The sequence below is a fragment of the Ixodes scapularis genome, unplaced genomic scaffold (assembly GCF_016920785.2).
Source record: "Ixodes scapularis isolate PalLabHiFi unplaced genomic scaffold, ASM1692078v2 PGA_scaffold3__209_contigs__length_174095766, whole genome shotgun sequence".
Taxonomy (NCBI): domain Eukaryota; kingdom Metazoa; phylum Arthropoda; class Arachnida; order Ixodida; family Ixodidae; genus Ixodes; species Ixodes scapularis.
This window is the reverse complement of record NW_024609868.1, coordinates 45,218,525-45,242,180: the sequence shown is the minus strand read 5'-3', so window position 1 is coordinate 45,242,180 and position 23,656 is coordinate 45,218,525. Positions and strand designations below refer to the sequence as shown.

The following is a 23,656-nucleotide window of genomic DNA, read 5'->3' as shown; positions in this document are numbered from 1 at the left end:
TCTCCTAATATAAGGCTCTGGGCACCAGACCACGTGGCTGAATCTTCTGGCGCCGAGTTGAGGAAATAAACCATGCTCATGATTTTTATTTTTCTTTCTTGGCAATGTTTATTGGTTAGAAAGAAATGCTAATGCAATTTTATTCAGTTATCATCATTAGGGTGCGATTCTAAGTAGCGAAAGCAGAAAACTCGTTTCATGGCTCCTTTAAGAGGTCAGAATGATACATATATTTATTTGAAAAAAAAAGTACCCAGAATACAAATGAGTGTACAAAACCCTCCGACAGCCTAGGCGTTAAAATTACTCAAAAATAATCTCCTTAAAATAAATCGATGTGGACGGGGCGGGTCCCCATATCGTATCTTTGATCAATTACGCGGATCTGATTTTAAGAAATTGAGGTAGGAAACAACACTAAAGATGCTTTTTAAGGAATTCTATAGAACGCAAACCTTCATAGAAATCATTGAAACAATAACAAGTTAAAAATAGGTAAAACACTTCATTTTATTAAATAGGTTGGTACGCCCTTAGACGAGGGTTCGCGCACCAATTACACTTGCGGAAAAATATATTTTTTGTACAAGAGTGGCTTGTATAACCAAACCCTGCCTGTCGAAGCCAGACAACCAAGGATCCTTCCATAGCAGAAACAGGAGCAGTTGTTTTAGCAGCAGTGTCATATTTTATAAATGATTTGCCTTATTCTTTGTATAATGTTGAAAGTAGCGTGCTTGAATTAATTTGGGAAGCTAAGAAGAGTATATCGTTGAGATAAGTATATAGAAGTCAGAGTAGTTCTTGTTTGAAGGAGTTTAGAAACCTTAATTGCATCAATGTATGTTTCTGTCAAAACTTGCAGCCGTGATGCAACATAGAAGTAATTAGTTGACTGAATGAAACACTTTTAGCTCGGTAAAAATAGTACACACTCAAGGACGGGTAAAACTAGTTTGGTCGTGAGTTTGTAATATTACTCATTATTGATTAACGTGCAGACACGACATTGATCTGGGCTGGAAGTTAGCTGCTAACAAATGCTGCTTCCTGGTCCCATTTTTATTTTCCTATTCGAACGAAAGAATAAGCAATGATCGATGTGTATAAGCAGATTCCTGGAACCGGCTACAAATCTATAAATATTACGATGGACTTTGAAATATTTTGCAGGTGTATCTACTATAAAATATGTGCATGCGAGCGTGAGTTTACACCAAAAAACAACACAGGTACACATAGACTCTGAGTTCTTGATATAAGTTTAACACCTGTCAATTAGAAAAGTTTTACACATACATTTCCTCCAGCTTAGTTACAAATATTGTGTTGTGATTAAAACAAAAGAAGGTTTTCAAAATATTAATTTGCTGATGTCTTCAGACACAGAAGGAGTAACAAAAGGAAACACCAGACGATTAGATGAGATTTTTAAATATTGTCGGACAGAAAGGGCAGTTATAACTTTGAGATAATACAGAAACAATATGACGACAATGCAGATGAATACCTTATATATTTAGCCCAAGACTGTACCACAAGACCTATGAACAAACGTAGAACATTATTGTGTTTTGTGTTCGTACCGTTTTCTGAGATGCAGACTTGGGCACAACATGCTTGTTTACACAGTCCTAGCAATGGGGGAACGCGGCAGCAACACATTGAAAAAAACACGAACAAGATGCAAGGCACAGAGTTATACAACAGTACAAAAGTACCAAACGTTGACATATGCATTTATATATATATGTATGTATATTATATACATGACTGTTTATCAAAAACACTTTGGTCATTAAAGATCGTAAAAAAATCGCCGACATTTACGACGTTGCAATGTTAATATGGGTGATTCTTACGATCCTAGAACTTGGTCTGAAATCTGAAAAATGGCAACGAAGATACTGTTATAGTACGAACAGGAATAAATGGCGTCCTGTCCTCAACAACCATCTCGTATACACTCATCTTGTTTTACTTCAGCAATCTAAAGTCGAGTTCAGCCAATCAGCAAGCAAACCTTAACTAAACTTAATCTAAAAAAAAAAGTTTTTTAACATGTGGGCGCTTGGTCAGCGAAGACGGGGGCTTTCCCTCATTGTAAGTTATTTTGAGGATTTAATTAAAAACTGTATTGAGTGGCATCTTTAAATTGCAAAGTGAGTGAAACAAGTTGAATTTCCGGGAATGGTGTCCTTCATTTGCACTAGTTGGCATGGCTGTGGTTTGCGTTCTTCAATGACGTCGGTTTATGTAACTGTTGTGGTCAGCTCAACAGGACACGTACAGACTCGGAGACTTTCGGCTCGAACTTGGATATCCAGTCGATGTTGTTCTGCACGGTGTGAAGGCATTGCTCACGCGGCTGTTTACTTGCACCAGCATCAGGATGTTGAGCGAAGAACTCCAGCATCTGTTGGTGAATTACCAGAAACATTAAAATAGAAGTTGGTGAAGGGATGTCCTAAGAACACCGACACTGATAAATTAGGCTGGTTTCACTGAATGACATTAAAAGCGACCCAAAAACTCATGCACAAAGGATGAGTTAAAAAAATAATTGAGACTTTTGTACTCGAGATACTGTCACCTTAAGGATTTTCACGATTACCTACCCCGCTTGGCGGCGTTTTTGCCGAGACACCAACGGAATGTTGTTATTTTATTATACGACTTCAAGACAACTAAGGGCGAATTTTGAATTTTGTGCCTAAATGCGCTGTGTTCTGCCCACTTATGTTATTTGAAAATTCACATGGGAGGGTATGCCCCTCCTTACTCTCCGTACCCTCTCATGGTCCCCATCCCATTTAGCGGGAAAATTTCGCAAAATATCCCGCTAAATTTTCGCAAAATATCCCGCTAAATTCTGCGAAAATATCTGCGCTAAATTTAGCAAGAAAATATTCCCGTTAAGTTTAGCGGGAAATTTAGCGTAAATTTTCAGCGGAAAATTTATTGGAAATTTTCCAGCAAAATTTAGCGAGAAATCTAGCGAAAATTTCCCCAGTATATTAAGAGGGAAAATTTAGCAAAAAGATTTCCCATACATTTTGTGGGGAAAGTGAATTGGTGTGGACGTCACGTGGCGTAAATTTCCCCGCTAAATTTAGCGGGAACATTTTCCTGCTGAATTTAGCGTGTTAAGCTTCTCCGCTAAATTTAGAGGGAACATTTCCCATTATCCAACGCGGGGTTACGCCAATGCCGAAACCGACGCCGACCAGAGACAAATCCAAAACACTTTTTTTTTTTTTTTTTGGCGGGGGGGGGGGGGGGGGGGGGGGGGCGGAGAAAACTTTGTAAGCAAAACGGGCGCCTAAGAGCGGCGCTCTGAAAAAGGCGACCCAAGGATCACTAAGTGTTCTGTTAACTGGAAGCGGCTTTTATCAGTTTGTGTATTATCGAAAATCCTACCAGCTACATCTTCGCTGTGCCGAGACAAAACGGGCGTATGGTAATGCCATTGGAGGAAGGGTACCAACGTTTCCTGACATTAAAGGAGCGATGCAACAATTTTTGTACTTTGCGCAAATACCGCTTAAAACGGATCCCTAACGTTAATGACCTATGAAACACGCGTTCGTTTTTCACCCCACGCAATAGAAGTCCCAGAAAAAAATTAAAGAAAAACGAGCAGCGTTCACCCCCTCAACTCGCAGCCAGAACAAGCGGCCATGTGATCTGGAGCCGATTATATGCCGCCAATGTTGATCATAGCCACGCGCTGGGGTTGGCAATGCGCAGGACACGCGCAGAGTTCCAGACATTGTTATGGCTCGGCTGTTGTCGTCGTTACAGCGATTGGACACGGGTCACTACCCGAATGCTTCTCGAGCTAGCAATTATCACTAGCCTAAGTCGAGTGCTCACGCAATGCTCGGGTCCAATCTATAAACCGCATTCAAATATCGTCACTTGGGTGTACTGCGATCCCCACGTCACGTCATCAAATTTTGCAAAGGAGAGATTGAATGAAAATGATCGCTTTTGTCCTTGAAATTACACCGCAACAAAGGAGTTTCTTGGCCAGTGGCGTTGCGTGTGAGTATCCTTGAGTCCCAGGTGTGCCAGTAAGCTCGTGTCAAGTGAAAAACATTCCAATTGATTATTGTTGCACAGCTCCTTTAAAGTTGATTTGGTTGCAGATTGATATCAGATACATTCCATGGATACGCACTCTATGCTGGCTCCCCCTTCGAAGCTTTTACGAAAACGAGCGTCACAAGTGTTGTGTATGTATAAAGCAATGTCACAGGTTCCTATTCTCACCACCAGGGTGCGCTGGTCTTTGCTCTGTAAAATGTGTCTTCGCCATATTAAATTTGTTCTTTGTGTGCTGTTGCTCTGCGTGGTAGCGTCTGTTCTTTGGCGCTTCGGCGCGACACAACAATGGCGACGAGGCTCGGATGGAAGATCGAACGAACCGAGTAACAACGTGGCAAACAGCACAATGCCGAAGTTCACGGAGTTCAAGCCGGAGGAGGACGACGTCGACGAATATCTCGAACGCTTCGAGATTTTCCTTCGAGTGAACGCTGTCAAGACGGAAGACAAGGCCGTGACGCTGCTGAACTACATCGGGAAAGCGTCGTACCAGGTTCTGAAAACCTTGCTCGTCCCAGACTCGCCGGTATCGAAATCGTACGACGTACTTTCCGAGGTGCTGAAACGCCACTACGCGCCCAAGCGCTTAGTAATTGCAGAGCGCACGAAGTTCCATTGGAGAAATCAAGAGGTCGGCGAGAGCCTAGCGGACTTCTCCTTGGTCATCAAGAAGCTCGCCCAGACATGCGCTTTCAAGGACTACCTCGACCAGGCTCTTCGGGACCGGCTCGTGGCGGGGTGTCGCGACCCTGAGGTACAGCGGACACTCATCCAGCTCGACGACGATTACTTCGACGAAGTTCTAAAGGTGGGCCTGGCCAAAGAACTTTCTCTGCGCAAAACGGACGAGATACGGCAGCCCGGCGTTCCGGACTCAATGGACGTGCACCGCGTTCAAGGTGATGGTGGAGGACACTCCGGGTGTCCACCTTCCGCCACTGCATCGCCACAGGTCCAGTATCAGCGTACGGTAGGCCCTTGTTTTAGATGCGCTAGTACCGTGCATGCTTCCGAGAAGTGTCCGTTTTCGAAAGCAAAGTGTTTCAAATGCGGGAAGCAGGGGCACACTAAGGCGGTGTGTAGGGCCAAGCCTAAGCCTACTTCGAACACCAAGCGCGGACCTTGGAGCGTAACCTGTATGTGGAAGAATGACGCGTCTGCGGCATTCCAGAAGGTTTTGGAAATCGAAGGAAAACCGGTGACGATGGAAATCGACACTGGTTCAGCAGTTACTTTGATGCCAGAAAGAATGTATGTGAATTTTTTTTCTCACGTGCCCCTTGAGGCGAGTGACATGCGTCTCCGAACGTACACCGGGGCTCTAGTGCCAATCAAGGGTGTAGCGAGCGTTAATGTAAAAAACGGGGAGCTACCTAGCGAAAAGTTACCTTTGATTGTGGTAAAGTCCGCGAATGCCCAGCTACCAGCTCTTCTAGGCAGAGACTGGATCGAGCAGTTAGAAATTAACTGGTTGGGCGTAGGTCGTATTGAGAACGAGACGATGACAGACTCACTGAAAAGGTCGTTCCCTAGCGTCTTTGAAGGCCCAGTGGGGCCGATAAAGGGTTTTCAGGCAAGGATTGTACTGAAAGAAAACTCTCAACCGGTGTTTTGTAAACACAGAGTGGTGCCATACGCATTTAGAGAGCAAGTAGAGAGTGAGCTTGAGAAAATGGTGGCGCAGGGCATTTTGAGGCCTGTAAGAAGTAGTGAATGGGCAACACCCCTTGTTGTGGTTCCCAAGCCAGGGGGTAAAGTTCGCATCTGTGGTGACTACAGTGTGTCCGTAAACCCACAGGTGACGGTGGAGCACTACCCATTACCGAGGGTAGATTAGGTGTTCAACAACTTTCGGGGGTGTGGCATCTTTGCTATTTTGGATCTAAAGACTGCATACTTGCAGTTATCCCTTGACGAAGCGTCGCGGAAACTGCTCACAGTGACCACTCACCTAGGATTGTTTGAGTTTTTACGTATGCCTTACGGAGTCTCGAGCGCACCAGCAATTTTCCAGAGTGTAATGGATAAGATTTTGTTGGGCCTAACCAAGGTAGCGTGCTATCTTGATGATGTACTGGTGGGTGGCGTAGACCAAAATGACTGCAACCAGAGAGTCTTGGAAGTGTTGAAACGCTTTCAGGAACATGGCCTTTCTGTGAATCAGGACAAGTGTCAATTTTTTGTACGCGAAGTGCGTTACTTGGGATACTTGTTGAGTGACCAGGGTTTAAAGCCATGCCCTGAGAAGGTAGAGGCTATCAAAAAGGCACCCGCACAGAGTAACGTGACGGAGGTTAAGGCATTTGTGGGGCTGCTAGCTTTTTATGCTCGTTTCCTCCCAGACTTAGCTGCCACACTGGGACCTTTGTATGAACTCTTAAAGAAAGACAAGAAGTGGCATTGGTCAGAAGAATGCTAACAGGCTGTAGACGGAAGCAAAGATCAGTTGTGCAGTGCTGGGGTAATTGTCCTCTACGACCCTAGTCTACCACTTCGAGTGACGGCCGACGCATCCAGCTACGGCCTCGGAGCAGTCTTAACACAAGACATGGGAAACGGGGACTACAGACCTGTGGAGTTTGCGTCTAGGACGCTTACTGTGGCTGAAAAGAACTACGCACAAGTGGAAAGAGAGGCCTTGGCACTCATATTTGCGGTCAAGAAATTTCACCGGTATCTCTTTGGGCGTTCGTTCACCCTCGTAACTGACCACTACCCGCTAACGTCGATCCTGGGACCTAAGTATTCTACCACAGCCATAGCTGCTGTGAGGATCCAGAGGTGGCGCTTGTTACTTGCAGAGTACAACTTCAAGATCCTGTACCGCAAGGGCGGGGAGCTCGGGGATGCTGATGCCCTATCGAGACTTCCTCTGAAAACAACTGTAGGAGAGGAAAGTATGTTGAAATATTTTTCACCCACAGAGCAACCGCTTCTTTCAAGTTCTGATGTGGGGAAAGAGACCCTCAGCGACCCCTTGCTGCAACGTGTCCTTGAACACACCAAGAGAGGTTGGCCAACATCCGTGCAAGATCCAGGGTTGCAACCCTTCTGGCACAGGCGGGAGACGCTATCAACGGACCAAGATTGCCTACTCTGGGGGATTAGAGTCGTGATTCCACAGGCACTACAGACTGCGGTCCTCAAGAGCCTGCATGAAGAACATCCAGGAATGGTGCGTATGAAACAACTTGCGAGAGGGCATGTGTGGTGGCCCGGAATCGATGCCATGATCGAGAACAAGGTGCAGTCATGCGAGATCTGCCAAGCGGTCCAAAACGACGTTCTTCCAGTACCACTCCAGCCATGGAAGATGACCTCGCGGGTCTTTGAACGTGTTCATTTGGACTTTGCAACCAAGTCGGGAACCAACCTGTTTGTTTTGGTTGACAGTTTTTCTAAATGGGTTGAGGTACTGCCCATGTCTTCCACAACCGCACCCCAGACAGTCGAGAAACTTATGGCTGTCTTCGCACAGTTTGGACTACCTGAAGAAGTGGTGACTGATGGAGGCCCCCAGTTTCGAAGTGAGGAGTTCAAGAACTTCTTGAAGGATCAAGGAGTGGTGCACACCATGACGCCACCTTACCACCCGGCTTCGAATGGCGCCGCGGAGAGGGCTGTGCAAACAGTCAAGCGAGCGCTGCTCAAGCAGGTACTTGAAGACGACCTCCAAGGGAAGAGAAGGAATATCCATGAGAAGTTGTCGTGTTTCCTACTTGCCTACCGGACGACACCACACACAAGTACTGGAAAGGCACCTGCAGAGCTCTTCCTGGGACGGCTTCCGCGGACCCGACTGTCGCAGCTCAAGCCAGGTGCAACGTCCCTTCCACGACGAGAGAAGCAAAACAAGAAAAAGGAGCTGGCTGACAAGCGCAGAGGTCCAACGAAACTCTTTCAAGTGGGCGACAGAGTTTGGGTCAGAAATGTGAGGGGGGAGAGAGTAAACTGGACCAAAGACATTTTAAAGAAAGTAATCAGTCCGGTTACATACCTGGTGCGGGTGGCTAGCCAGATCCGTTATGTGCATGCTGATCACTTGCGCTTTCGAAGTGAGGGCTCGTCCCGATCAGCCTCTTCGGAGAGTGGATCGAGTGACAGTGAGAGTGTTGATGAACCGGGCGAATGTGAGGTGCCTATGCCACTGAATGCTGGCAGTGGCCTAGCTGCTCAGGAAGTTCGACGGTCGAGCAGAGCTCGACGCCCTCCAAATAGACTGGTGTACTAGTGTTCCTTTATGTAAGTGTGGAGGAGTGTTGTGTATGTATAAAGCAATGTCACAGGTTCCTATTCTCACCACCGGGGTGCGCTGGTCTTTGCTCTGTAAAATGTGTCTTCGCCATATTAAATTTTTTCTTTGTGTGCTGTTGCTCTGCGTGGTAGCGTCTGTTCTTTGGCGCTTCGGCGCGACACAACAACAAGGAACTGTCACACAGCCGCTTCGGCAGGTAAGGCGTCACCCGGCAGATCTAGCAAACTCCCCAGCTCAGAAACTTTATATATGAACACACAGCGCTTCTCGAAACAACGCGGACATTTTGAGCTTCCCGATATTATTCATAGCATTAAAGCACATTAATTTGATCTTGTATTTAATTACGTCAATTTAATAATTATCTTCAGACTGCATTATACATTCATATCGCGTTCGCAAGGTCTTGCAGTAAGGAATTTAATATCTCTATTTAATGTATTTATATTTCCTTGATATGAGAGAAGTATGATTTTAAATATATAAGCCACAAAGTTGGTCAAGCGTATCTAAAATCCAAAATGACTAAATTTTTGTCATTAGGTTTTCATTTTCTATTGACTTTTTCAAACTCACCTCCTTCATTTTCGCTTTCGTGTTAAAATCACCGCACACCACCTTGATAAGATTTCCCGGTATTCTGGAATTGGCAGCGTACCTGTCGAAAACATAAAAAAAAAAAAAAATGTTGCTCTTCAAATTGTTAAGTAACCCCGCATCAAACAAGGCTTTTTTTTAAGTTTAACAGATTTGTCTAAAATGTGCCATAAAAGTTAAACTTATGCGGTTTGTGCAGGTGAGGTGTACGGACATAATAAGGGGGCTAATCATAACGATCAGTCGGAAAATTCTGTTTAATTAATTAACTTTCTAATTGGTGAAAATGGCATATGGTTCTAATAGACAAATCTCACCAGCCGGTTTGGCTACGTCACCACTGCCGCAGTGCGCTGAGCGAACTTTTGTCTTTTTGCACGCTCGACAAAACCTCGCTGAAGCTCTGCGCGTGTATAGAGCACAAGACAACACCAGTTCTCTCGTGCACTGCAAGGCAGCGCCTCCTGGGAAGTAGAGTTATGGCGGCGTTACACATGCGTCGAACGCTTAGCGGGATCCGTCTATTTAAAATTTGCTGAGCGTCATAAAAAACTACCAAATCACCTCTTTTTACGTAAAATGTTGCTTTTTAAAGCAACATTTTACGGCGTTCTGAGGAAAACAAACACGCCTAGTTTGAATGCGTTTCTGGGTTTTTGGTTTCTTATTGGAGCGCACCTTTACGCCCGCGGTCCTGTTCCCTGGTGGTCGCGACGCGAAACCATCGCCTTGCCCCCCCCCCCCCCCCCCCCCCAACCTTGTAGGATGGAGGGAAGTATGACGCACGTGTTTCGCGCTTCTCGGCCGCTGGGGAGCAGGACCGCGAGCGCAGAGATGCGCTCCGATAATAAATCGAAACTTAAAATCGCCTCCAAATTGAACGTTTTTAAGGAACAACATGAAATGCCCCAACCCCGGCCTTATATTTTTCTAAAAAGGGTTGATTTAGCGGTTTTCGATGACGCTCAGCAAGTTTCTAATTAGAACCAAATATTTATTTATACTAATTAAAAGGTGAATTGACAAGTTTTACCAAATTAGCCAACTGATCGTTAGGAATAGCCTCATATACTATGTCCCCCTGGCCACATAACTCACCTACACAAACCGCATAAATGTAGCTTTCACGGCTCGTTTTAAACAAACCTGTTAAGTTTAAAAACACCCTGTATAACCCACTTATTGCTGCAGGTAAAAATCAGCATAAGTATACGCTCATAAATAAATCGTTTTGTGTATTCATAAATTGAAGCGTCGTGGCGTTTCCTAGAAGTCTATTGAAAAAATTACAGTAGGACACTCCAAGACTGGTTACGTGTAGGAAATAAAAATCATTATAGTACCGCGGGAGAAATGTTTTCTGGTAATGTTTTTACACGCATTAAAATTCAGGACGATGTATAAGACGACATCGAGGACGACGTCCTAGAGATCGACGCCAAGTACGATTTCTCGGACTGCTTCAAGGCCGACGTTCATAACGGCGTCTAGAGCGACGTAGAAAAAGACGTCCTAAAGGACGTCATCCTCGACGTCGCTCTAGACGTCTTTCTCGACGTCCTAGAGGACGACGTCAAGAACGACCACTAGGACGACTTAAGGACGTCGTCTAGGACGCCCTCGAGAACAACGTTTAGAGGACGACGTCGAGAAGGACGCCTGGAGGAGAACACTTAAGGAGGCCGTGGCGTATTTGTGTGGGCGGCCACGTTTGCTTGCGGAAGCCGCCGTAGATGTAGACGCTGCTGCCGATGTCGAGGCCGTAGATGTAGACACGGTCGCCTCACTTTCACAGTCCATCGCACGAAGCACACAACTAGCACATATGAAGGAATTGTAAGATGGTGGAAAGTTGGGCGAATTAGTGGTACATAATTGATTTTTTAGATGCGGAGCATCTCTTGCACGGGTCTATGTCCCGCGGCGTCGTAGTCCGCACTCACACTACGCATGCGCAACTCTCCTCCTTCCCTCTCTCCAACAGCTGCGCGTTACTATCTGCGCTCTCTCTCTCTACCAGCTGCGTGCACTTCGCGTGCGTTCGCTTCTACTCACACCGCGCGCGCATGCGCAACTCTCCTCCTCTAGTCTCCTTTCCTTCAAGTGTGAATATAAGCAGCGGTAGCGCGCTGCGCGCGTTCAAGGGCAGGAAGTGGCCGAGTGGGCTAACGCGTCTCAGCTCGGAGCGTGGAGCGAAAGCTTGCGCTGGGAACCTCCTGGATTCGAGTTCCCGCCGCCCCCACCCGTTCGGATCTGGACGAGTTTCGTACCGACACGCGTTCGTGTGATCACTACTGCGTGATGCACGTTAAAAATCCCAGGTTAGCGGTTGCACTGCACTGGCTAAATTTCTCATCTACAGCTATGAGACCGATTACCCGTTGAGGCGCATTTCCATCAAGGCTGTATAAACATAAAGAGCAAACCAATTTCTGCGCGTGTTCAGTTCACCGCTGTTGACTCCACTTCACTTCGTTCTTCCGATGAAGTGTGATGGAACGATGCTCCATATCACCCCATGGTTCCCCTCGGGAAGATGGTGTAATTTTTTTTTTTTGCGCTGTTTTACTTTTTGTTAATCACATGTGATGTCCGAAGGGCACCTTTTGCACATGGCGCTCCGGTGGTGACATCCCACTCCCGCACTTGAGCTTGAGGGGCGCGTGCTTGATGACGTATTTTTATTGCCATCTTTTTAGAATAACGACGCCGCCTTTTCGCGTAATTGGACAAGTAAGGTCAAGGACAGGTAAGGCCAAGGACAGTGTCGTCCTTGAGCATACGATTAAGCGGCGCTTAGCGCTCAATCGTATTGTTATGGCAATATTCGCCGCTTTTTCACTCAATTGGGCAAGTGAGGCTTTCGCCTTAAAACACATTAGTTGTACCTTAGATATCATGAAGCTCAAGGCACAGCAAGGCGAACCCCTTATCAGATAGGTGCAGTGCCGGTGCGCTTGCACAGCCTGTGTCCCCCATCGCTCTTATGTTGTATAGACTGTTTCGATAAATTCCCCCTTTTTGGTTTATTCTGAAGTTTTTCTAGTATTTTTCCTTCTTGCAGAAGAAGCACAGGGGCGTCTGTCGCAGTGTGTGGCGAAATTAAACGAGGGGAAGTTCCTAATAAACAAGGCAAACGAACCCCCCCCCCCCCCCCCCCCCCCCGATTCGCCTCACCTACTACACCTTGCCAGATGTCACTGGGATTTCATAAACCACTGACGTAGCTTAGAGTGGTGTCTTTCTTTGCTTTCTTTCTTGCTATTGATTTTTGCGCAGACCGCACAGCTTTGACGGGACGGAAAAAGCAACGGGCACCTCAAAGAGTGCGGCAACCCTTTTTTGATAGGAGGATGTGTACAAATAATGTTTGTGTTTTAATAAACAATCAAGTTGTAAGTAGTGCTGGGTGCCGTATTACTTATAATTGCGGAAGCATGAACTGTCCCATGGAGCGAACTGGGGTTATCAGCTTTTGAAGCCAAAACGGCACCTTAATTTTGCCTGACCCATGGAAGGAAGCCTGTAGACTGTAGCAGTGAATTGATGGTAAACTCCCATTGGCTGGCGTGGAACATAGTTCCAAGGAACGCCACCCCACAGAGAAGCCCTCTCCATGGCACAGCGGCCCTGCCACCGGGAAGAGGGAGGCCGGGCTCTGCAAAGCGGCCGGCCGCAGACCCCGTCCGGGCAGCCAACGCAGAGGTCGCCCGGCCAAGTTCAGCGCGGCGCGCAGCTTGTAGGAATACGCTATGTAAACGAATGCTTTTCGCATTCCTACACGTGAACTGTCTTAAGTGTCTTCCTGTATTGTTCCTGTCTTGAGGCGCCTATTCTTCGTTCGATCCGCCACCCAAGCCCAATGATTAATTTTGCCTAGAAGTCCAATGAGCCTTTAGCATTGAAGTCTTTAAGGGCAGTGGGGAATGACAGCCTAAATGCAAAGCAGCTATGGCGTTTTCAGGATGAGGACTCTTTCAAATGCGCCGTCTCTTTATTGAAATTTAACACTGAATTATATATTAGAAAAACGTCTGTTAAGCCATTGTATTTTAGACACTCGCAAGTAAAAAAAGCTAATGATCAGAGCAGTGCTATCACGGGTCCTATCAGCGAGTTGAAAAAAAACTCTAGTGCGATATCAAAGGATATGACATCATCGTATCACAAAACACATTTAAAAAACGCTTATGAAGATATACCCCCGTTTCTAAAGTGACCACTTCAGAAGACAGAAGAAAGTTCACTAAATAATGTACGGGAATCCCTTCACACTAATGTTTATGAAATACCAATTTTATTGGAACGCTTTGCATGTTTTGCGAGCGTTTTGCGCGTCTTGCGTTCCAAAGACGAAGAGAAAAAAATATTTTCAACTCATTAGCCTTCAAATTATAGCTGCACAAGGACCTTGTTTATTTGCCGCGGTTAGTGCATAATAATTCCTCTTTATTAAAAAACAAACAAACATGAAAACTAAAAACAAACAATGCAAAAAACACACAAGGCCCCGCTGGTGGCTGGAAAGGTAAGCTATGCGCATGTTTATCAAATTTTACCTCTAAATGCTGTTCTCGGCCCTCAGAGGACTCATTTACGTCCTTGAAGACTGGAAATTTCTAAAAAGTAATTTTCGATGTACTGTTTGGTATCATATGTTGCTGCACGTTCTGCCTGCCTGCGAATATTTCGCCTGTGATTTGTTCATTTTCTTAAGCTGCATCATAGAGCGATCTCAAGAGAATTGTTTGTTTCTTTGCGTTTCGAGTCTTCACTGAACTTGTACTTCACTGGAGTTACATTCTCAAACTCGCACGCTACGAGAGGCAAGTGAGAAACCATGATTTGGGCTGCCGACTTCTGCATATGCCACTCTCGTTTAATCTTAAGATCTATGAGGTCATGAATCATATTTATAGAAAAGGGGTTTCCTTATAAAACTTCTGACAAGATGTTCTCATTTCAGGTTCCAATCGAAGACTCTTTTTTTTACAGCTTAATTATTCACTTGCGTCGTTACCATCCTTGAGAATGCATGGGGAACTCCTCATGCTCGCGTCAACAGGGCTCCGGTCCTTACGCGCAATATCACTTGAAGTATAAAAGAAGAAGGGAAACTCACTTCTTCACAATTGATTTCCAGTTGTCCCGAAGAAACCTCCACAAAACCTCGTGACCAGCGGGGTTTTTGGACACTGATAAAAAGACGGCAACAATATCTTGACCCCGGATCTTGGATTCGTCGAAGGTGTAATTCAAAAACCTAAAAAGAAAACACACATTTTTTGATTACCGCAGATGAAAGAAAAATGAAAAAAACTTATATACATCACTGATGAATTTTAAGTATTTCTCTAATATACAGATCAGAGACAAAACAGGTTAGGATAGGTTTTGAAAAGGCCGGAGCCTTCACTGTTGAAATCTGAACTAAAATGTTTAAAACAGGGCAACAGACAAGGGACGAGAGGTAGGACACAGTCAAAGCGCTGACTTTCAAATAAATTTTATTGGTCGTAACTGCACTGTAACTACTTGCTTGGTCAAGGAAGAAATAAAACACGAGAAGATAAGACAGCCATGTCTGAACAATATACATAATCACCGCGAACAACAAAAACGAAGAAAAAAAAAGCGTATTACACGGTCGTATTCTACATTAGTCACGTACAAGGAAATTCATTTGCCTGTCAGGTAGGGTAAGAGACGGGCAGCTGACACACTCAGCGCCTAATCGTGATATCTCTAACGCCTCGATAATTTCACGTGTCATTTCATCATGATGACGTTTCACGATTTCACATCGCTGGCACTCTTGCCGCAATTGGCCGCAATCGCGGGCAATGAATGCTAAGATGACCAGATACCACAGAGTCCACATTGTAGGTGTGCTATCTTAGCCTTTCATTGAGACATCGGTCCGTCTGGTCCACATAAGGGCGGCCGAAGGACAAAGGAAGAGAGTTTACCACTCCTACGACAGAAGTGACACAACAATTTTGATGCTTAGTCACACAGCCCTTGGCCTCCCTATATAGGACGGATTTACGATCCTGCATAATCTTGACAGATTATCTGGTGCGGAAAATGGCACGTCGACTTCACGTCTGCCTGCCATTCGTTTTAGGTAGTGAGACAACCCGTGTACAGAGCGCGACACTGTTAGCGCGAACAAGCGATCGCTGGTTTTGTATGTTTTTCTCTTTGAAACCAAGGGATGTCCTCCAAGTTAATATTGCTACGGAAAGATCTCATTCAGTTTTATAATGTAAGCGATACAATTTCGTCCTCGTTAATAACATTTAGAAGTAAAATGCGAAAATGCGCCGCTGTCGTGTTCGCGCTAACAGTGTCGCGATGTGTACATATATAATCATGCCAAACTTTCGTTTTTCCCATGTATCGTTTTTAGCAGGCATTGCCAACACTCTTAATTTATTTGAGGATAGATTCGGTAACCTGCACCAAAGAGTGAGAAGGGAACCCAGCTACCGTGAGGCGGTCGGTTGGTGTTTTGAAACTTAACTGAATTTTATGAAGGCAGGACTTTCGCAAGGCATAAAGATAAAGAGTCTTCGCTATCGCTCGTTTTACAATCTTCGGCCGCGTTGAGTAGAAGGGAAATAGTGACTTGTCGGCGCGTGGCTTTTACGCCACACAAACGTGACTCGGACATATATACAGTCAAACCCGTTTATAACGAACAGCAGGAAACGCTACGATCAGTTCGATATAGCAAGCAATTCGATGTATCAAAACTCATTTACAACGAACTTCCACGACGCGTGCGTTGTAAGGCGAGAGCTTATTTTTCTTTCTCATCTCTTCGTTTCCGCCTTGTAACAACGTGCTGAAAAGTTGTGTTTTATTTTCTTGCATGCGTGCACTTTTAGCTTCTCTTCCCTTCTGAATCGGTTCTCTTCGCTCAGTTTTGTTCGCAACTTCTGCTTTTAAAATTTTCTTTCTTTCCTACATTTTTTTTTTGTTTGGGGGGGGGGGGGGGCAGGCTAGAAAATGATGGTTTGCGCGGGGATGAGGACGATTCGTCACATGCGCACTCGTCACAGGACGATTGGTCACAGGACGATTCGTCACATAGGAACATTCGTCACATGATGACTCGTCATGCGGCCAACTGGTCACATCGATCGAGTCTGCCCACGTTCCCTGATGAGGAGTTTCCCGATTTTCTACTGTCACGTAAACCAATGGTTAGAAAAACTAATCTCAAATACTCATCGGCTTTTCCTCTCATTATATTACGAGTCTTCAGCAGGTTGATCTCAGTTGCTGGCTTGAACGAGTAATAATCCGACTGGCAGCCAAATCAGTAGTTTTGCCTTGCATACACCTATTTGACAAAACCAATAAATATCGGAATTCTTTCTGCTGAATGTGTACGAGCACCCCTCGTGCAGCATCATGGCTCTACCTCTCTTTGTTGCGATCACCTCCATCCTTTTGAATGCAGTCTTAGTTCAAAAATAGTCGCTCTTATATGGCCTCCGCATTCACCGTTCGGGACGGACCCAGTAGCTAAAACGTCTGTTATAAATTCTTTGACTTTGAGAAGCGAAAGACATGCTAAGATAAGAGGTGACCCACTTTGTCATGCCAAACCAACATTCAATGTTCGGGACCGAACCAGAAGCTGAAACGTTTGTTACAAACTCTTCGCCTTTCAGAAGCCTAAGACATACTAAAATATAAGGTTAGCCACTTTGGCCGCCCGAACCAAATTGAACAATACGTTTTTGGGGGGACGAACTGTTGTGGGACCGGTCGGCCGCGTGACGAGTCATCCTATGACGAATGATCCTGTGTGACGAATCTTCCTGTGACCAATCGTCCTGTGACGAGTTTGCATGTGACGAATGGACCGTATCCCGTTTGCGCGTTTTTGGAAGCCTTCCCGGGGGGGAAGGTCGATATCGGCAATATGTTGTTCGTTATGAAAAGTACCATTTACAGGCATTTTTATTTACTTTCCATGAGTTCGATATCGACAATAATTCGCTGTACGTGGGTTCGTTCTAAACGGGTTTCACAGTAGTTAAAATAAAATCCAAAAAGGTAACACATCTCGCAGCAGGCACTTCGTGAGTCATAACGAGAGGCAAAAGGGAGTTGCCAAAGATGCCTTTCGCATCTTTGGCAACTGCGAAATTCAGTCAAGTTTCAAAAAACAAACCGAACGCCTCACGGTACCCGAATTCCCTTAAAGCCTAGTTCACACGCAGTGGTTTTGGCCCTACAGCGGCGCGATTTCTGCCGTCGCGGCGCTCTGGCCAGCCGCAGCGGTTGAGCGGCACGATCGCCGCGACGGCAGAAATCGCGCCGCTCTAGGGCCAAAATCGCCGCATGTGAAACACGCTTAACACTTATTGTTCGCGGTTGCCGAATCTATCCTCGAAAAAATTAAGAGTGGTTGGTGACAATCCATGTGAAAAGATACACGGGAAACACGAAAGCTTGTCGTCATTTCATATGTATGCGGGTTCTCTCACAACCTAAAACGAACAGCAGGCAGAAGTAAATTTGACGTGCTATTTTCCACACAAACTGTCAAAATTATGCAGAACCGTTAACCCGTCCGCTCTACGGAGGCCAAAGACTGTGTGACTAAGCATCGAAATTGTTTTGTCACTTCTGGCGTGGGAGTTGTATACCCTCCCCATTCGTCCTATGGTCGGTGTTATGTGTGCCAGACCAGCCGATGTCTCAATCAAAGACAGAAAGCACGCCTACAATGTGGCCGTTACGGTATTTGGTCACCTTGGCATTCACTGCCGCGATTGCGGCTGTATTCCAGAGTCCCATCTATTTGAAATCGTGAAACGGCGTCATGATCGAATGAATTTTGCTGTTGCTCTAACTGGCATGGAAATAGATTTCCTTGTACGTGACTAGTGCAGAATGTGCGCGTGCGATACGTTTTTTCGTGATGGTGATGTATATCGTTCAGACATGGCTGCCTTATCTTTTCGTGTTTTTTTTTTTAATCAGGCAGGTAGTTATTGTGCTGTTGCGACCAATAAAATTTAGTTGAGAGTCAGCGCTGTGTCTGTGTCCTACTTCTCGTCTCTTGTCTGCTGCGCTGTTTTAAACCTTTTACTTATGTCGCACCAACTAGCCCAAGCTTCAACCTTAGAAATCTGAATCATAAAATTTATTTCATCTGAACGTCACAGTGAACTGTCAATATAATTGTTGCACGATATTTTGCGACAGGTAATGAGAGAGGCGGTGAGTGTATTGTCCGCAACATCTCTCAGAGTCAAAAATGTTATTTAAGTTACACGTTTTTGCCGGTGTGTCAGTGTGCGTTTTATCCTCACAATTTTGTTATTAAGTCACAACTAATGCCATTACATCTTTCGAGAGGACAGGACCACTCACGATCAGTCGAATTGTTTCTTTTTCTTATTTATCGAAAAAGAAAACAAAAAAAAAACTTGGGCAACTCTTAAGAGTGGAACGCGATAGCGTTATCGGGCCCCGTTCGCAAATCCTTTTCATAAAAACCCGTGCTTGTTCCCAAGCCGTGCAAGCGTGTGTGCGTGGTCTAGTAGGTAGCACCCATACCTCGGCAAACCTCACTCATGAGGGCCCTCACTCACCCTCACTCACCCTCATCTTCACAGGTGAGGTGAGGGTGAGTGAGTTTCTGAACCAGGAAAATTCATGAGTGTGAGGGTGAGTGAGGGCCGTGAGGGCTGTGAGGGCGGTGAGGGCCGTGAGGGCTGTGAGGGCGGTGAGGGCCGTGAGGGCCGTGAGGGCCGTGAGGGCGGTGAGGGCCGTGAGGGCCGTGAGGGCCGTGAGGGCCATGACGGCCATGAGGGCGGTGAGGGCGTTAAGGGGTATGAGGGCCATGAGTGCGTGAGGGGCGTGAGGGCGGTGAGTGGCGTGAGGGCGGTGAGTGGCGTGAGTGGTGTGAGGGCGGTGAGTGCGTGAGGGGTGTGAGGGCCATGAGTGCGTGAGGGCAGTGAGTGGCATGAAAGGCGTGAGGGCCGTGAGGGCCGTGAGGGCGGTGAGTGCATTAGGTGTGTGAGAACCATGAGTGCGTGAGGGCGGTGGGTGCGTGAGGCCCCCTTCAGATCGAGCATCTTTCTCAGCAATTTTGGTGGTAATGGCGGGTTGTTCTCTAGCTTTCCCCAGATCGACACGAATTGCTGAGATCGGGTCCGGCTCGAAATAAGCAAGCAACTCGGAGCAATTCGAATGCGTTTGAGGCGGCTGCATCCAATCAGGGACGCAAAATTTTCACGTGATGCCTCGTGCCGGTGATGATGACACCGAAAGACTTGGTTCTGGTTTGAAATCGATCGTTTTTTTTGGAAATAAACTGTTTCAGAAAGGTGCATTAGTATTCTTAACGAGATTTAAATGCATAAAAACACGTTTATAACGCGTAATTGTGTCTAAATAGTGCAAGAAAAATAAAATTTTATGATGACGATGGCAAATTGCAGCAATTGGTTGCTGCGTGTGATCGCGGGCGGCCCGTGTTGCTGGTGTTGCGACCTAAAGTTTCTGGGCGAAATGGCCCCATCTGAAGCTGGCCTGAGTGGCGTGAGGGCCATGAGTGCGTGAGGGGCGTGAGGGGTGTGAGGGCCGCAAGGGCGGTGAGGGGCGTGAGGGTGGTGAGTGGGGTGAGGGCGGTGAGTGGCGTGAGGGCGGTGAGTGGCGTGAGGGCGGTGAGTGGCGTGAGGGCCGTGAGGGCCGTGAGGGCGGTGAGTGGCGTGAGGGCTATGAGTGCGTGAGGGCCGTGAGGGCGGTGAGTGGCGTGAGGGCTATGAGTGCGTGAGGGTCGTGAGGGCGGTGAGGGCCGTGAGGGCGGTGAGGGCGGTGAGGGCCGTGAGGGCGGTGAGGGCCGTGAGGGCAGTGAGTGGCGTGAGCGCCATGAGTGAGTGAGGGGCGTGAGGGCCGTGAGGGCGGTGAGGGGCGTGAGGGCCGTGAGGGGTGTGAGGGCGGTGAGTGCGTGAGGGCCGTGAGGTTCAGTGAGGGTGAGTGAAGGGCTGAAGGTGCGTGTGACTGTGAGGGTGAGGATGAGTGAGGGGCTAAAGGTGAGTGTAGCTGTGAGGGTGAGGGTGAGTGAGGGGCTTAGGTGAGTGTGGCTGTGAGGGTGAGGGTGAGTGAGGGCGACCTAAAATGCCGACCTCTGGCACCACGTCTGACGTCATGTCACATGACGCGTGTCGTCACATGTGGCAGTGACGTCAAAACACCATTGACCGTTAACTTTAGCGGGAACTTTTCTGCTGAATTTGGGGGGAAACTTTCCACTCAGTTTGGCGGAAATATTTTATGTTAAATTTCCTCTAAGTTTTGCGGGAAAAGTTTTCGCTAAATATGGCGGGGAAATTTTTTTTTTACATGTTTCAGCGGGTCGATAGGGTCTTGACGTTACAGCCGCGTGTGACGTGACACGTGATGTCACACGTGGCTGCGCGTGTTGCATCATAGGATTTTAAGGTCCCAATGACGAAGACGTCAAATTTTCTGTGACTCGGGCACCTAAACGCCATTGCATTATAAAACAGGCGAGGCATTTTGGTTGAGTAGCTATATCACGTATTAGATTATGACAGTTCACACAGTTGACATAATCTGCAGCTAGTGCGGGCAAATCTCCAGAATCCTTACGCTTTTTTTGCATGGAACCCCCGGAGCTGAAAAACATTTTTTTTGTGCGTTTAGGAGGTCTGTAAAAACTTGTGTATTGTAAAAGGCCTGTCAAAACAATCAGACGGGCAATGCGTTGCGCAATGCCATAATTTTACTCAGAGTCATAGTTTCGTGCTGCAATAAAAATACATAACAGCCCTATGAAACTAAAAATCGTAGCACCGTCACTTCGATGTGTAGACACCAAGAGATGACGACTACCTCTATATAAAAATGGGGTTGTAAGGGACGAAAAGTTTATCAAATGGAGCTGCAACATTCATGAGGCCATAAAATGGACAAGTGGCACAAGAAATTTGATTTACCTTGTCAAGAGGGCTTTGTTTTGAACTTGACCCAGTCCAGTTATCATTTTCCCTTTTTCTGCGTGATTGGGCTCGTTCAAGAACCTTTCAAAGAGCAGCTCCCATGTAGCCTCGTCTCCGATTTGCTTCATGCCGTAATGAAACACGATGTCTTTGAAGTTAGGTTCCAACCTAAGGGGAAAAAAAGAGAAGGAATATTTATGCACGAAATATTATAAGTACTATTTGGAGAGTGATATCACTTGAAATGGAATCTTATTATCTTTAATTCTGATAGTAACCATATATCTTAAACCAAATAATATACAATTGCATATAATTTAGAAGGTTGGCTTTGGTAACAACTGTGCAGAGTTACGAAGAAGGTTAAAGAGCTGCCAAACAGAATGCGAGTGTGTCTATTTCAAGAAAATGCAGGATTAATTATATCATGAGCCGCCTTCCCATATATTTGGGAACCCTAAAAGTGACTTCTGGGGGTAAGTATTGGAATACGGAGTGGGTAGGCACCAGAGCAAGCTACGGTACGTTCGTATGTGTTCCGGGCTCACAGTCATAGCCGTCCTCATTGTAAGAAATCTTGAACCAAAATAACGGGATAATAAGAGGATAGTTTTTATTTTTAGGCGAAAGAATATCTGTTCGACATAGCGAATGATTATGTCACGACCCATTCTATATCCACACCAAAGTGACACTTACAATTCTCCGTCCAGCCAGCCCTTGAGGGCGTCACTAGCAGCATGCAGGCAGGTTTTCTCTCCATACCTACAAGCGATCTTGTAGACAATCGACCTCATCAATCTTAAAAGAAAATATAAAAATTAAAAAATCCGCATAAAATCCCTGTGAACCGAATTTACCTTTCTAGATGGCTGCCCGTGTCGCTAAACGTCAGACCCTTAAGAACTTCTGTAAGTAATGTTCTCACGTACAGCTGGAATTAAACATCGAAATATTAGTAAGTTGGCGGCAGTATGTGTGCGGGTGAGGGTGTGCGCGTGCAAATCTGTCTGTGCGTGTGTGTGCTAACCAAACGAGAAATGCACGTTACATAAATATAATATTATATTGCCAAAAAGTATATCTGTTTGAAAGATTGATGTCTCACCTTGAACTGTTTACCCGTTTCAGTACCGAAAAGGCGATGATGTAAAAATGACGCTACGGCCGAAAAGGTGGCCCATGGTACATAGTGAGGTTCATTAATGATGTATTTGCTGAGATTCAGAGCCGACATATAGCTGACGTGTCCAGCACGGGCGAGGGAGAAAGTCTCGAACAGCAATTCGGCTCTGTCGCTCGGAGAAATAACCTGTCAATCGAAAGAGCGTAGAACATTGTCACACACACAAATAATAATAAAGAACAAATAATTGCAAAAAAAAAAAAAAAACAGTACAAGAGCAGATGATCTTGTGAAACTTGTTGATTAGGTCAGGCTTGTAAATTAAAATATATCTGTTAAATTAAGAGACATAAACGTCTTACATTAATATCGTGATTCATGGCCTCCTCAATTAGATGAAGACTCCTCTTGTCATACTTGATGAAATAGACACCTGTCATATTGTTGTTGAACTTGATCCACCCATTTTCCGGAACGTCGATGGTGAACTCTGTAAACAAAGGCTGCTAGTTTTAGTGCAGAAAGCAGATGGGGCTGTTCAATCTTCAAGGCTCTGTTTATCACATGATATTTAAAAGAAATTTCATTACATCCACTACCCTGAATATACGGACCAAAATTGATTTATACTATTTAAAGGAGCAGATACCTACTTTGCTGTTGTCTCTTCAACCAAACCAAACCGGTGTTTCCTTCACTTGTGCGATAGGTGAGAGGAATTTGCCAGATATACCTGAAGAGGAAGATGGGAAGTTGTGATGTATGTATATCTCATAGAATGAAACGAAATTCAATAATAATTATTTGTTCAAGTGTACTACCAAGTTCATATATGTCCGAATTACCTGTACGGTGAATCTGTGCTGTTGACCGCAGTGTCGGGATTCATCAGAAAACGCGACTGGGACATTATAAAAGAAGTGCCGTTCCTTTCAACACTTATGACAGGGAATCCCATTTGTTTAGTCCAGCCCTCCATGATGGAACTTATTGACAAATCCTGCATGAAGGAAAATAAACAAAAGAAGGCAATAAGATTCATTTACATTACTCTCCCCTCGCCGAGCTCTACTGGAGTACTGTTAATTTTACAATTAGTGTAATAGTTCGGAATTTAACAAAAAAAACTTATTAACTTGTTATACCACCCTCATACTTGTTTAAAAACATAAATTTTTGAAGATAGATGCGTGGGCAAAATGATTCATTGAGTGTATACAATAATATGCTTAGATGTTTTATCACCTATACTTGACTATACATTTCAGTAAAATATGGGACATCACAAAATCAGTGTACACAATCTTGAGTTTGAACTTACATTCGACGAAGATGCCTCGAGTTCATCCCACAGGTCGAAAGTTATGGTATTACCAAACTCGTGTTTTTTAAGATATTTCTGAAATCAAAATAAGGTTATGTTTATAAATATTTTACAGAAAGATTAACTAGGATTATTTTTGTTCCACAAGAAATGCACTCACAGAAACACCCCGACGAAAATCTTCTTCTGACATAAAGTTTTCAAGCATTCTAAGAACAGAAGACCCCTAAAACAAATTGATAAAGATT

The 23,656-nt window shown here is 45.4% G+C and overlaps 1 protein-coding gene across 1 annotated transcript in view; it reads right to left on the bottom strand.

Annotated features, from left to right (window-relative positions):
• Positions 1–2,057: 2,057 nt before the first annotated feature.
• The window catches only part of LOC120841356, a 160,973-nt gene continuing 139,374 nt past the window's right edge, over positions 2,058–23,656 (bottom strand). Inside the window, exons 44-55 of the mRNA XM_040212234.2 lie at positions 23,569–23,634; positions 23,406–23,483; positions 22,930–23,084; positions 22,738–22,817; positions 22,447–22,574; positions 22,067–22,270; positions 21,819–21,892; positions 21,658–21,759; positions 20,956–21,126; positions 14,085–14,225; positions 8,942–9,023; positions 2,058–2,416 (exon numbers count right to left, since the gene is read on the bottom strand). Coding sequence (XP_040068168.2) covers positions 2,270–2,416; positions 8,942–9,023; positions 14,085–14,225; positions 20,956–21,126; positions 21,658–21,759; positions 21,819–21,892; positions 22,067–22,270; positions 22,447–22,574; positions 22,738–22,817; positions 22,930–23,084; positions 23,406–23,483; positions 23,569–23,634 — 1,428 coding nt within the window. The 3' untranslated portion in view covers positions 2,058–2,269. The remainder of the gene's footprint in view (positions 2,417–8,941; positions 9,024–14,084; positions 14,226–20,955; positions 21,127–21,657; positions 21,760–21,818; positions 21,893–22,066; positions 22,271–22,446; positions 22,575–22,737; positions 22,818–22,929; positions 23,085–23,405; positions 23,484–23,568; positions 23,635–23,656) is intronic.